Source organism: Pseudorasbora parva, chromosome 14 (assembly GCF_024679245.1).
Source record: "Pseudorasbora parva isolate DD20220531a chromosome 14, ASM2467924v1, whole genome shotgun sequence".
Lineage (NCBI taxonomy): Eukaryota > Metazoa > Chordata > Actinopteri > Cypriniformes > Gobionidae > Pseudorasbora > Pseudorasbora parva.
This window is the reverse complement of record NC_090185.1, coordinates 25,283,476-25,297,925: the sequence shown is the minus strand read 5'-3', so window position 1 is coordinate 25,297,925 and position 14,450 is coordinate 25,283,476. Positions and strand designations below refer to the sequence as shown.

The following is a 14,450-nucleotide window of genomic DNA, read 5'->3' as shown; positions in this document are numbered from 1 at the left end:
ATCACATACCTCCCGGTGCTCCAGTTATCGGCGCTGCGTGTCTCGTAATGTTCAATTAGTTTAGTTTGTCTGAGTCTGCCGGCGCAAGTGAATAGCGAGCGGAGGTGCTGATCCTCGGGCTCGATTCTGATTGGACGAACGCGTGACGCCAGCGCACCGATCTCAGCGCTGATTGGTCGACGCGGTGTCAGTGCGGCGTAACAAAGCAGCGAGGAGCCGTTTGAACTTCGCAGATAGAGCGACACATAGCGCGCGGAGGAGGGGCTCGTGCGAAGTTCCTGACAGTTCGCGCACCCCAGTTTAAAGACCAGCATCATAGTAGCTGCAAAGACCACCCGAATGAACTAACACAGCTTGTGAACAACTAGCAGAAAAAAGAGGGGCAGGCGAAGTAAATCCACGCGCAAAGGATTAGTTTCGGACGTTTGGACGGTGTTTTGAGAATCTCTGGTGTTCCTCTCGCGCGCAGGCGGAGCGGCGCGTGCTCATCTTCGGCTCAGCAGAGCTGTCATGCTGCCTAAAGTCGAGTCAGAATCTCTGGGACTCGCTCGATCGCATGGGGAACAGGGGCATATGCCTGGAAACATGCAAGGTAAGCGGCATAGCATATAGGTCGAATAATGCAAGCCATGCACCTTCACTCATGCACATTGAGCCTCACAATGTCAGATATTTGACATTTTACGAGCACGCATCACATCACATTGCATGCCACAAATGTAACCTAAGTGTAGCGTGAGAACAAAATAGTTGCGTTTACTTTTAATTACTCGCACCTAAACACGCACAAGGTAACTGCGTAAAGACAAATTAGGAAACAAAGTAAATTGCAGTGCAACAGCATAGCGTGAATTATTTTGAGCTTAGTGAACTCATATAAACTCAACATGATCTGCATCACCTGTCAATGAATTTGCTCTTAGAATATACAACAGAAGGGGAAAACGAAACCATAATAATGACTATGACAGAGCTCAGCTTTACGCCAAGCATAAATCTGCTAGTCCAAAATAGTTAACCCGCCATAGGCTACGTTAAGATGCACTTTTTAATAAAGGTTCCAGTAAGGACGAAGTAGATTTTAAAAAATTAATATATGTATTTGTAGGCTACTGAAACCAATAGCTACACATCTGAAGAACCGACCCATAATGAAACTTTTTAATCTCCAGAATCATGCAACGCAGGAACACCGCGACAAATGATTGTCTCGTGAAGAAGAACGTTTATTTTTAATAGCGTTTACAAAACTAATTTTATCTCCACCCGCTGGAACAGAACGATTATGCTCTATTAATATACTCAAAGAATTTTTAAACTAGGAGATGCGTACAGAGAGAGTCAAATTCATGCTCGAGAACAATTCCAGGTGAGAAATTCGTGGAATTTTCTTTAGTTTAAGAGCTTTAAATAATATTAATAAAAACATTTAAATTTTAAAAAAATTGTTCTATTCTATTTAACGCTGCTCGAGCACTCGTCATAAAACAAAGCAATAAGCCGTTATGAATTTACGATTTGTTTACAAATCAAGGAACGTGTCAGACCGGCATGTTTTAGTCACTTTTTAAAATTAAATTAAAAATAGAGAATTATCGACGATATGAAAATGCTTAGGACGTAATGCTCGTGGAATTATTTATTCTAAATGTAAGCCGTAAAAAAACACACAAAAAAAACACTTGTTGCGTTTCTGCTAAAAAGGGCATATTAGAACAATAAGGGGTAATAATAGCCTTAACAAATCTGTTCTGTTTTTATAACTTTACATTAAATGTTTCTTTTTCATAAAATCCATGTTTTCCCCACATTTTGGTTAACTTCAAAAACAACTAGAAGCTGATGGTTCTCTTTAGAACTCTCAAACTGCATCCCCTCATCAGTGTTAATGTTAACTAAAAGACGAATTGAAACGAGAACATATTTATATCCTTTATAGAGCGAATAATCGTCAGACGAAAGACACATATACACATGTTTTGGTAGCACACATTACTCGTGTATTTACATGTTGTTTTGCTTTTATTCGCCTCGTGGCTAAACGTTCCACTCCAGCGCGAGACTGCAGCCTCTCTCTCGCGCTCCCACACCAATTTACGAGCCATCATGAATATTAACCAGATCGAAACTGAAGTTTTGCCCTGTCTGCGACCATCCTCCAGACCCGAGCGGAGGCTTCGGCTATTTCCTAGAGACCCAAAACTGCATATACTTTCCAGAAAATCACTCTTAAGGCTAGGATTTTACAAAGCTCACAATTGGTGATTCTTCTACTTTTGTTAGCCTATTGTTTGCAAAACTGCAGGCTACACGTTGCAGGTATAGTAAAAGGAACTATCAGAATATTTAAAATACAAATATGTGTTTTACACGACTAAAAAATTAACGTCTTCAGTCGTTTAGCAAAGAATCTCTTCAGGAATCTTATAGTTGTTAAGAAATGTGAACAGTTCTTTACTATTCTTTAGGTTCTTCGTATGATTGTGCTTGTTTTTTGGGGTTCTTCTAGAAGAGTTTTTTTTATAGTCAAATTATTAAAAAAATAATTACAACATATATGTGCAACTTGGATTCTGTGTTGTAAACTGTTACCCAGTACTCATATTTTGGTTGTGATTTTCAGCCCCCCAGTTTAAAATGATGGACTACTCTTACGACGAAGACTTGGATGAAATGTGTCCAGTGTGTGGAGACAAGGTGTCCGGATATCACTACGGGTTACTGACCTGTGAGAGCTGTAAGGTGCGTAACATCAGCTGTTTTTAACTTCTCAACTGGTGGGTCGTGACCTAAAAACAGGTCTCAGGTCTGTTCTGATAAGGTGAAAAAGTGCAAATTAAAAAATGCAACTAACTATATCATTTTGCATTGTTAGGATAGCAAAAAATATAGCTTTCCATACCTTTTGTTGTTGACTTTAAAGGCTGTGCGTCCACTCACGTGGCATTTTGAAGCAAATTCTTCTGTTGACAATTGGCTAAATCTTAAGATTGTGTGATGTTGTCCTTGAAAACTGTAATATTAATACATTTTAGGGACACATTTATATATGTATTTTTTGCTTATATTATATGTGTTGGGTCGCCACTCGATGTGCTGTAAACAGTACAACTGATCTAATGCGCTGTTTCTTTTCCAAGTTTGTAAAAGGTCCTGCTTTTTTATTTAAACCAAATCAATGTGGACATTTCCAAGTTATTTATTAGCATCATATGGGATGATGTTATGCACGCTGCACATTTAGTAAACAAAGAATACTTTTTTTTTTTCAATGTGCAGCTGAAATGTGCGGTGTGTTTATTTCCTGACACCGTCAGAGGTTTTGTAGTTAGAGTTTGTAAACCAAATGGACAGTTTGGAAAAACCAGAGTCTTTGTCTCACACACACACACACACACACACACACACACACACACACACACACACACACACACACACACACACACACACACACACACACACACACACACACACACACACACACACACACACTGACTCACATAAACCCCCCAAAGGGTGTATATGGTGGTAGATTTTTCTCTGTATACTCTTAAAAAATAAAGGTTCCAAAATGGGGTTTTCACAGCAATAAACCATTTTTGGTTCCCAAAGAACGTTTCAGTGAACAGTTCTTAAAAGAACCAAGTAACATTTTAATGCAGAGAACCTTTTTCCACTATAAGGAATCTTTTGTGGAATAGAATGTTAACGTCAACAAAGAACCTTTATTTTTTTAAAGAGTGTAGCTCAACACGAGAAAATGATTTGCCGTTTAAAACCACATTTTTGAGTTTTAACAAAGATGTTATTATAAAAAAGCATTTAAATATAATTTAAAATTCCTTAATATGCTATGTTTAATATGTTTCTTACAGATTTCATGTGGAATGTGACTTGCTTTAATGATTTAGTCTACATGTTATGACCGCGCGTGTGTGTGTGTGTGTGTGTGTGTGTGTGTATGTGTGTTATTTGAGTTCTGGCCAGTATTGATCCTTTTAGTTTTAAATGGGTTGGTCTCCCTGCGGTGTTGATCAAGAATAAGTTAATGCCGATCCCCGTTTGATTCTCTCCTGCCCTGAAAATGAATTCAGAACAGTTGCAGGTGGAATCTTGTAATCCTACGGCTGTAAATTATGGATATAATTTATTGGATTTTTTAGTTTCTTTTTTGGTTCTGCTGTATGAATAACAGGATCAACAGGAATTTATTCGGTAGACCTTTTTATATTTGTATGCATCTGATTGGACGCTCAAATCAAAATGTATGGTTTAAAAAGCAAAATGAATTAAACGCAAACTCGAAACGATACTTTCACGCTGTAAGATCTTGCTTTCTTTTGAGGCTTGCACAGCCTCTGGTCATAATTACTCCAAGAGGAGCTCAAGGAGAGATGTAAAATATGTAGTATTAGTATGTCACAATGCTAAATGCGTGTGAAGGGGATCTTTATATATTAGAGAGGATATCAAGCGGGTCACCTAAAGTGATCACTGCTTTATTTTGTACGCTCTCTGGTCGGCATCTCACATTTCTCCGTTTTTTCTAAAGCCTCAGCCTGTGTTTCTGTTTGTTCATGTCAAGTGTGTGTGTGGGTGCACATGTCAGTTTTGTGTGTGGGTGTGTGTGTTTGTGTTTATCCAAGTGAGCGTCGACTGCTGAGGGAGCGTTTCTCTGCCCGTGGCTTTACTTTTATATGTGTCTACTTGTGTGGCAGTGTGTAACACCTCTTTTTTCTATGTGAATGGATTTTTTTTGTACGTATGTGTGGGTTGTCTGTGGCTGAATAGCACATTAACAAACACTGGAGGTCAAAAGTTTGACATCTTCATTCACCTCACTCTGCAGGGCTTCTTCAAGCGCACGGTGCAGAACAACAAGCGCTACACATGTATAGAGAACCAGAGCTGTCAAATAGACAAGACCCAGCGGAAACGCTGCCCCTACTGTCGCTTCCAGAAGTGTCTCACTGTCGGCATGAAACTGGAAGGTAAGAAGTCTTTTTAGTTCGACCATGCATTTCTTCCTCTAACTGAACACGGCTTTGGCTCTTTAAAGAGCAATTCTGTCATCATTTACTCACCCACAAACCCAGTACGATGTTCCATTTTCTGTGGAACACAAAAGGAAGGATGTTCTCGCTGCTCTTTTCCATACAATGAAAGTAAACGCACTGTAAAAAATGATATGACCAACAAGTTAAAACAACATTTTACATTACTCATCAAAATAAGTTAAGCAACTATTTGTAAGTTATACAAGATTCAGTTTAATAGAATTTAAGTTGAAATTACTTAAATTGTTAAGTTGATTGTATGTAATATAAAGGGATAGTTCACAGTTCACCCAAAATTGAAAATTCTGTCATCATTTAGTCACGCTCAAGATGATCCAAACCTGTATGAATTTCTTTGTCCTGCTGTACACAAAGGAAGATATTTGGAAGAATGTTTGTAACCAAGCAGATCTTGGCAGCCATTGACTACCATAGTATTTTTTCCCCCACTATGGTAATATAGTCAAATATCAAAGATATCAAATATCTTCCTTTGTGTTCAGCAGAACAAAGAAATTCATACAGGTTTTGGAACAACTTGAGCGTGACTAAATGATGACAGAATTTACGTTTTTGGGCAAACTATCCCTTTAAGGCAGTGATTTTTTGAGCCATAAATCCTAAAAAAAAGCATGCGTTTAAATTGTGCACTTTATTCCAATTCTTAATACAGGAATAGACTCATAAATAAGTAATTATTCACTTTTTAGTGCTTGACAGCTTTGGTCCGCACTTTCATTGTATGGAAAAGAGCAGCGCGAACATTCTGCTAAACATCCACCTGAAGAAAGAAAGTCTAACAGGTTTGAAATAGCACATAACCAGCTTCCATCTAAGAGTTCTACATGCGTTCTAGGTGATTCTTTCCTCTCTTCGTGTGTAGATGTACGAGTTAATTGTTTAACTGCTCCAGGGCAGAATTTCTAGCAGTGTCGTTTTAGAGCTAGCCGGCTTTGATTTGCTGCCGCATGCTACCAACAGGATACGAGGCCCTCCAGCGCCCTGTCAGACCCGTCCAAAGAGATGAGCGCTCGCTAATACTCCCCACAGGCTTCTTCTGATAGTTCGCACTCCTGAGGAGAGCTGCAGAGATGCATATTACTTGGAGACAGAAATTCATTTATTAGTATAAAAACATTAGTTTTGTTATAAAACTGATGGCCATTTTAATTACATTTTATTTCAAATGTAATAATTTAAAGTTGTTTTTAATATATTTTAAAGTAAAATATAATAGTAGCAACAAATAACAATAAAAATAACATATGAATTATGTTTTGAAATTTTATATATTAAACAAAATATATTTAATACCTGAAAGCTGGAACTCCTGACTAATAGGTAAGCTATACATTATTATTATATATTTCTATACATGTATTTCTATATATATATATATATATATATATATATATATATATATATATATATATATATATATATATATATATGCACACATCTATATATAATTATATACTATCACTACAATTCATGGTGCCCAGGATCCTCAAATAAAAGGTAAATTATACATTATTATTCTTAAAAACTATTTATCAATTTTTAAATCTGCCATACATTTTATGACAAAATGATTCATTAGTGATGGATGTGTTTTTAATACGTATTAAATAAATAAAAAAATTAATATATAAAATCCCCCTGACTAATAAGTAAGCTGTACATTATTATTATTGTATATTTTTAAATTTAAACAACTTCAAATCTTCCATAAATTTTATGACAAAATAATTTACTAGTAACTGACCTACAATCCATCACTTATGACAGTTTTGTCATAAAATGTATGGTAGATTTAACAATTGATATATAGTTTTTAAAAATAATAAAGTATAGTTTACCTTTTATTTGGCGATCCTGGGCACCATGAACTGGAGTGATGGACCTACCGGAAATGAATCCGGAAGTATTATCTAAGCTTTCAGCATGTAGATTTGAGTGCACTACTTGCCATAATTGAACAAGTAGCAAAACAAAACATTCATATCAGTGAGACACAGACAAGTGGCCTTCTGTGTCTCCATGGAAGCTCCATTATCAAAACAGATAAGGAAAGCCTGTTTTAAAGTTCTGAAAAAAGCATGGGTGAGCGTGTTATGTCTTCCGAAGACGGCCTGTAATTATCTTCCTCTATATATTTGTGGCTCAGTTACAGATTAAGAAACAGAATCCAATCGTTTGATTTGAGTTGAGGAAGTGAAAAGAAAGCTACATAGCCTTGCCTGTGCGCTTATTCATTCCATTCGAGTCCAATGTTGTGCACAGTGGAGCGTAAAATAGTTTAGATTTCATCAAACGTCTGTTATCCATATTAAGGACCTTGATGAATCTGACAATCTGGCACGGATTTACTGTGGATATTCAAAACATGCACCACGCTTTGCATTGCACACTTTGTCATTTTTTTGGGGCTGATACGTGTGTGCCATCCCCAGCCTCTGGTGGTGGCGGCAGCAAGCTGTCCCATTACTTATGCATAGGTATCATAGCTATTCATGTGTGCGCATGGAATGGTGCGCCTTCAGAGTAGAGCTCCGGCGGACATGACAAACTGTGTGTCAGGAGCCGGCCAGGGGAGGCATTCATATGCCTGTGATAGGACAGGGATTCTCGCCCAAGCAACGCTTAATATTCCTGTATATTAAACACACATAAATCAGACAATAAGCAGCGCTAGAATCTGCCCAGACGGGCCCCGTCTACAGAGACGCGAAAACACGCACAAACAAACAACATCTATGGACTGCCAATTCAAGTAAATTAGATCAGGCAACTGCTTTTATTACCAAGGCAATTGCTTTCCGCAAGCCATTTGAGTAACTCACAGATTGGTTTTATAACTCATGCACACATACACAGACATGCTCAGTACACGGTACAAACACATACAGAATAGACATACAAACTCACACAGTTTACATGATAAAAGAAACTGGCTGTGTTTGGAATAGAATACTCGCCTACTACATACTGTATACTGAACAGTGTATACTGTATACTAGCATTTGAAAAAATCATAGAAGGTGCATTATTCCCCAATAAACTATTTTTCTAAAAAGGAGTATGCGATCTCATGATGTTTAACTTTGAAAATAAATGTTTATTTTGCATTTTGATCAAATTTGAAGTATACATTTTTGAAATCCCAATTAAAGGAGTCAGTAAAAGATAAAGAAATTGCTGTTGATATTGTTTTAGGTTAAATCTATCACACTGTTGCTGAATTGAGAACCGCATACTAGTATACTACTTTTAGAACATCTTTCTACGCCAGAAATAGTAAAAGTAGTGTGCAAATATACGATTCTAGGGATTAAAGTTCAAGGTGAACGCATTGCATTGTGGGATATATAGTATGCTATTCCATGTAGTGTAATTTTTTTGTAACTATAGTAAGCTATTCTATGCACAAAGTATGCATAGTATATACTACAACAACAGTAAGAGTAGTGAGGTAGTGTGCTATTCTGAACATAACCAGAAACTTGCAAAAGGTCATTATATGCATACTGTGTATAGTACACTATAAAAAGTTACTACCTTCAATTTTTAAGTACAATCAACTTGTAGACATTTAAACTTAAATTACTTCAAACTGACTTAAAAAGAGTTATTTTGATGAGTTAAAGCAATGTAAAAATGTATGTTGCCAACTTATTGATCATATAAGTTTTGTGTACAAGTGTACAAGTATGCATACTATATACCACAACAATAGTCATAGTATCCTATTTAAAGTTGTATTATCCTATTTAAAACAGCCAGAAATGCAGATTACATACATAATTTGCATACCGTGCATAGTATGCATACTATATGTTGCAACAATAGAAGTAGAATGTAGCATGCTATTCTGAATATTAGAAGAAATGTAGCAGGTGATTGTAGGCATACTATATACTGCAATAATAGTAGTAGTATGGTAGTATGCTATTTCAAACAAAGAAAATGTGCATAGTATGCATACTATATAATGCAACATCATTAGCAGTATGGTAGTATGCTATTGTCAATATAACTAAAAGTGCACACTCAAAGCTAATGTATTAGATGATTCTGCATATAGAAAATTTGCATACTATGCACAGTATACATACTATATACTACAGCAGTAGTAGTGTGATATTATTATGAATACAGCCAGAAACGCACATAAACCCCCTTGTCTTATGCCAAAAAAATCAGTATGACACGCATGTAAATAACCTTGTTTAATTAGACGCCGTGAGAAAAAAAATCTTATCAGAAGACAAAAAGGAAGAGGGGGATGGTGTCAGACAGAGTGTGTAAGCGTGCATGTGCACGGATCGGGGGGTGCAGGGGGTACGGCATGCATTCATGATCTGAGTCGCAGGTCTAATTGTGATTTCCCATAAGGGCCGACTATTAGTTTCCAGCTCATTAATTACCCTGTTGCTCGGAAATCATTAATAGTTAAACTTACCAGGTTTTTTCTGATTGGATACATTTTTAACAACCACTTTAAGGCCAAAAACACACACACAAAAAAAGATAAATCTCCCACCAAGTTGCCCAGGAATAATTTTTGGATGTTACGAGAGCTGTCAGCGGGATCGCTATGGCACCACTTTGCCTCCCTCTCTCACCAGATCAATCAGATCACACACGTTGCGACAACCACACACACACAAACACTCACCGCTGTGACAAGGCCCATTAAAATCACTCCCAAGGCAGCTGTTGGATCGAGGGATTTCTTTTAATTGTTTTACTTTTTTTAAGATCTACTGTTCGTGAGATATTACGGTCTAACGAGCGCGCTCACGCTGGTCAAGTCGCGAACGCGTGCTTTCTCTGCATATGCTGTGTGTTTAACACGCTGCTGGATCCTCCAGCCATCCACCTGCCAACAACGTGGAGCATAAAAGAGGAATAATTAAGCATAAATAATTAACATGGGACCCAGCAGACACAAGTGGAGTCTACTGCCCTGTGGCGGGGATCAGAGTCACTTCCGGGCAAAGGCGCACTCTTCATTTATTTGCCATAATGATGATCTCGTCCGCTTGACTTTGTCTCGCTACAGTTTAATATTGAATCATTAGCACCGTTTCTCTCTAAATTGTGTCCTCTGGCTCGATTATGCTGAGTTTGCTCTAGGTCTGGCTTTGGAAAAATGGGTCACATGGGTGGCAACACAAACTAACACCACTGCCTGTATAATTCTTTCACATAACATTTACACACACTGATTTCTTGTAGCAAATAAGCAACTGCCCTAAAAGCTTGTGGTCAGTTTAAAGGCTTTTCTGCTGTGGTGTAGATTAATTGAGACTTGAAACGTCTCTATTTTATTGTTTTTTTGATAGTTTTTTTATCTATCTATCTATCTATCTATCTATCTATCTATCTATCTATCTATCTATCTATCTATCTATCTATCTATCTATCTATCTATCTGTCTGTCTGTCTGTCTGTCTGTCTGTCTGTCTGTCTGTCTGTCTGTCTGTCTGTCTGTCCGTCCGTCCGTCCGTCCGTCCGTCCGTCCGTCCGTCCGTCCGTCCGTCCGTCCGTCCGTCCGTCCGTCTGTCTGTCCTCTTAAAAATGGTAGGTTGTTTCATCCCAAATTTCGGTCAAATATATACAAACTTGGGTTAACCCAGTAGCTGGGTTTGTCAATATTTGACCCAAATTTGGGTTGAAACAACCCAGCATTTTTTAAATGTATCGTTCTATCATTTTATCTAGCCGACATTCAAACTTTACTTTTCTAGATATAAATTGTAGTTAATAGTAAATTTAGCTTGGTTTCTCAATTCAGTCATCATGTCATTACTTCCGCAATTCCATTTGGTGACTCTAGGGTTTTTTTCCTGTGATTTTTTTTTCCCCCATGATTTGATACTCATCTCATTTTGTGTTTTTTGTCTTTTATAAGCTGTGAGGGCCGATCGAATGAGAGGAGGTCGCAACAAGTTTGGCCCTATGTATAAACGAGACCGGGCGCTCAAGCAACAGAAGAAAGCCTTGATCCGGGCCAATGGACTCAAGTTAGAGGCCATGACACAAGTCATGCAAACCGTCCCAGCGGACCTCACCATTACCTCTGCCATTCAGAACATCCATTCGGCATCCAAGGGGCTTCCACTGAGCCATCATCACCACCACCACCACCATCACCACCACCACAGCTCCTCCAGCGCAGGCCTGCCACCTGCAGACTTTGACCGCAGCCCCTTCGTCACCTCGCCGGTCAGCATGGCCATGCCGCCACACGCTGGAGGCCTGCAGGGCTACCAGGCATACGGCCACTTCCAAAGTCGCACCATCAAGTCAGAGTACCCCGACCCCTACACAAGCTCGCCGGAGTCCCTCATGGGCTATCCGTACGTAGAAGCCTACGCGGGCGGATCACCGCCCTCCTTCCCTCACCTTGTGGTGGAGCTGCTCAAGTGCGAGCCGGACGAGCCCCAGGTTCAAGCGAAGATCCTAGCATACCTGCAGCAGGAGCAGGCCAGCCGAGGCAAGCACGAGAAACTCAACACGTTCGGCCTTATGTGCAAGATGGCCGACCAGACACTGTTCTCCATTGTAGAATGGGCCAGGAGCAGCATCTTCTTCCGGGAACTGAAGGTATATGACGCTTTTGTTGGTCTGAAAACAAAGTAAAGTTTGATGTCAAGTGATTTTTACAAAGCATTTTATATAGCGTTGTGAATCTTAGTCTTAGTCTGTTGGCCTAAAATTCATGATAAATCTTGGAAAATACCAGAATGAAGTTAGTACTTGAATAGTACTGCAGTTCAGTGACAATATGAGACTTAAGGTCTGTTCACACCAAGAGCGATTACTATAACGATAACAATAACCATAAAGGTTTAATAATCACCTTAATTCTATGAGAATAGCACAACTATTACAATAATGAAGGAACAATATTGTTGGAATCACTTTCAGAAAGTTTTTTCCAGCTGATGATTAATTAAGAACACTGACAGCCAATCAGAGTCATTCCTGCTTTAAAGAGCTTGAGCATTTAAAGCGGCAGACGACAAAACTGCAGCGTGTGCTTATCAGAAACAGAACGCACATTGGTTTGGACACTAATATAGCTATAGCTAGCATTTTTTGGTGTGAACAGGCCTTTACTCATCAAGTATACTTACATCGTGTCCTAACAGATGCGTCGCGACACCACAGCACGCGTTAAAAGGTTTCTTTTCCATGTTAATCAGAGTTTTTGTCTGAACCAGTTGTGACGGCGATGCGCAACAATTCTATTTTAGAAGCAGCTTCTATTTCTGCGACGTTGCAGCTGGTACAGCAACTTACAAAGTATGACAATGATAATCTTAGTTACTGGTTATGTGTTTTATTTAATGTTAAAAGCTAATGTGCTTTTGAATATCATTTCGCGTGAACTTTATAGCCTTGAACGTGACAATGGATAATTCAGATCTTGAAAATAAATTAAAGGATATTTAAGGTTCAAGTCAATGTGAACAAACAACTGTATTATATGACAAATACTTTCAGTTATTCGGTATGTACTTTTTAAATAATGTTAGAATGGTGTAAAAGCTATTTATGAATTTGATTATTTACTTATCGATTGCAGTAGCGATTGCAGAAAGACTCCGCCCACACTCTCTGATTGGCTGTGATTTATGATTGATATTGTCATGTCGCATCTGGTTAGGACATGGTGTTAGAATATCTTGGATTTGATTAATCTTTCCTATAAAGCATTAATGTTTCTTAGCATACTCAACACTGCAGTACACTATTTGCAGTACACTATTAATATAAATGAGACAAATGTTGCCCTTTAACTGGACAGCTAATTAGTTCATAGTTTTCCATAAATAATGGCAAGAGTCTCAAGGCTATTTGTGAGGACTTTTGGGGATGGCCTGAAAAATGCATTGTGTATTTGTGTTAGTATTTCAAATGATGTATTGACACACAGTGATCTATAATTGACGGTTTACTACAGCAGCTGAAGAGGCCAGTCTGGTGTCATTCATTTTTTATTTTCACTTGTTTTAACCTTTTTTCACAATACACATCTGCCTGACAGAAATATTGATGGGATTGAGAAGACTGTGAGGGTTTTAGTAACTCGTGCATGTCTGCCTTCATGAAAGATTTTGGTCATGAGCATGCTGTATTTTAGCAGCGTGACATGTTTTGATATGCCACTGGGAAATCTGACAGCACCCAATTCAAATCATTCATTTTGTGCTCCCACAGCTACAGGCACCTTATTGTTTTCCTCTCATTACATTCAACAGCTCATGAGATGGACTAGAATGCATTTACACTGAGCATTGACCAGGTCTATTTTTGAAATATATAATGTAAATTCTGACGGTGTTGCGATACTGTGAAAATAATTTACTAAAATACTCGCATTCTGATTGTTGGGGTGGACATCAACTTTAGATGTTTTGATATCAGGAAATTAATTCAAAGTAAAGTGCCACTGATGTCTTCATTATCACGTTTTGGCTCAAAACATAATCATTAAACCAACAGTTTGCATAATTTTTTTTTTGAGTTATGACAACTTTAAATGAATATACGTTAACCAACAAGCTACACTGAGTAAGAGAAACTTAATAAATTGTCGCATAAACACAAATTTTAAGGTTGATTACTCAATTTTTTTTAAACTTAAATTAACGAACTACCCAAGTTGTAGCCCTGGAACCAATGAATCATATCTATTTCAGTTCAAATAGCACATGCTAACATAACTTATTTAACATGTATATTTAATCAACAAGTAAGATATTACTTCTCACTGGCATTACATTACAAGATAACAGTATTAAACACTAACAGGTCTTTCCCTTTACTAAAAACAAATAAATAAACACTTAATTTTAACATTTATTCTCCTTATTCAGTTCCTATACAAATCATACTGGGAACTAGAAATTCACTACCTAATGTCCGAAGTTATCAAGATAATTTCCTACAACCTAATTAAAAATAAAAAAGCAAATTAATGCAGTTTAAATTACAGACGATACTAAGTTGATGTAATGAACAACATTGTTATGTCAACAGAACTCTACAAAAGAATGTTTGCAAGTTAAAAGGGTCAATTAAAACAATACATTTGAATGTTTTTACTTGCAATCATGCGTTGAAGATGTGGTAACGGGTCCCCTGAACTATTTTTTAGAGTGCACATTTCAGAGAACATTTATCTTTTTGTGGTTTTCACACAGACAAATTTGTTTTCATCCATCTTTAATTTTCTTTAAAATATTACAGATTTAGATATAAAACTTTCTGTGACCAGTTTTTTTCTAACATAATTAAATTATGCAGTTTTCATGCTTTTGTTATAAGCCTATGTTACGCCTTTCCCTATAGAGCTTTATTATCCATTCTCTTGCTCTT

The 14,450-nt window shown here is 37.7% G+C and overlaps 1 protein-coding gene and 1 long non-coding RNA gene across 3 annotated transcripts in view; one reads left to right on the top strand and one right to left on the bottom strand.

Annotated features, from left to right (window-relative positions):
* LOC137040434 (uncharacterized) overlaps nucleotides 1-3,270 on the bottom strand; it is an 8,972-nt gene extending 5,702 nt beyond the window's left edge. Inside the window, exons 1-2 of one of the 2 annotated variants that reach the window (XR_010897895.1) lie at nucleotides 2,903-3,270; nucleotides 2,727-2,813 (exon numbers count right to left, since the gene is read on the bottom strand). This is a non-coding gene — a long non-coding RNA (uncharacterized lncRNA). Of the gene's footprint in view, nucleotides 1-9; nucleotides 70-2,726; nucleotides 2,814-2,902 lie in introns of those variants that run through there. The other variant, XR_010897896.1, reaches the window with a different exon arrangement.
* Nucleotides 245-14,450, top strand: part of nr5a2 (nuclear receptor subfamily 5, group A, member 2) — a 59,381-nt gene continuing 45,175 nt past the window's right edge. The window contains exons 1-4 of the mRNA XM_067416053.1: nucleotides 245-592; nucleotides 2,624-2,742; nucleotides 4,850-4,991; nucleotides 10,975-11,669. Coding sequence (XP_067272154.1) covers nucleotides 511-592; nucleotides 2,624-2,742; nucleotides 4,850-4,991; nucleotides 10,975-11,669 — 1,038 coding nt within the window. The 5' untranslated portion in view covers nucleotides 245-510. The remainder of the gene's footprint in view (nucleotides 593-2,623; nucleotides 2,743-4,849; nucleotides 4,992-10,974; nucleotides 11,670-14,450) is intronic.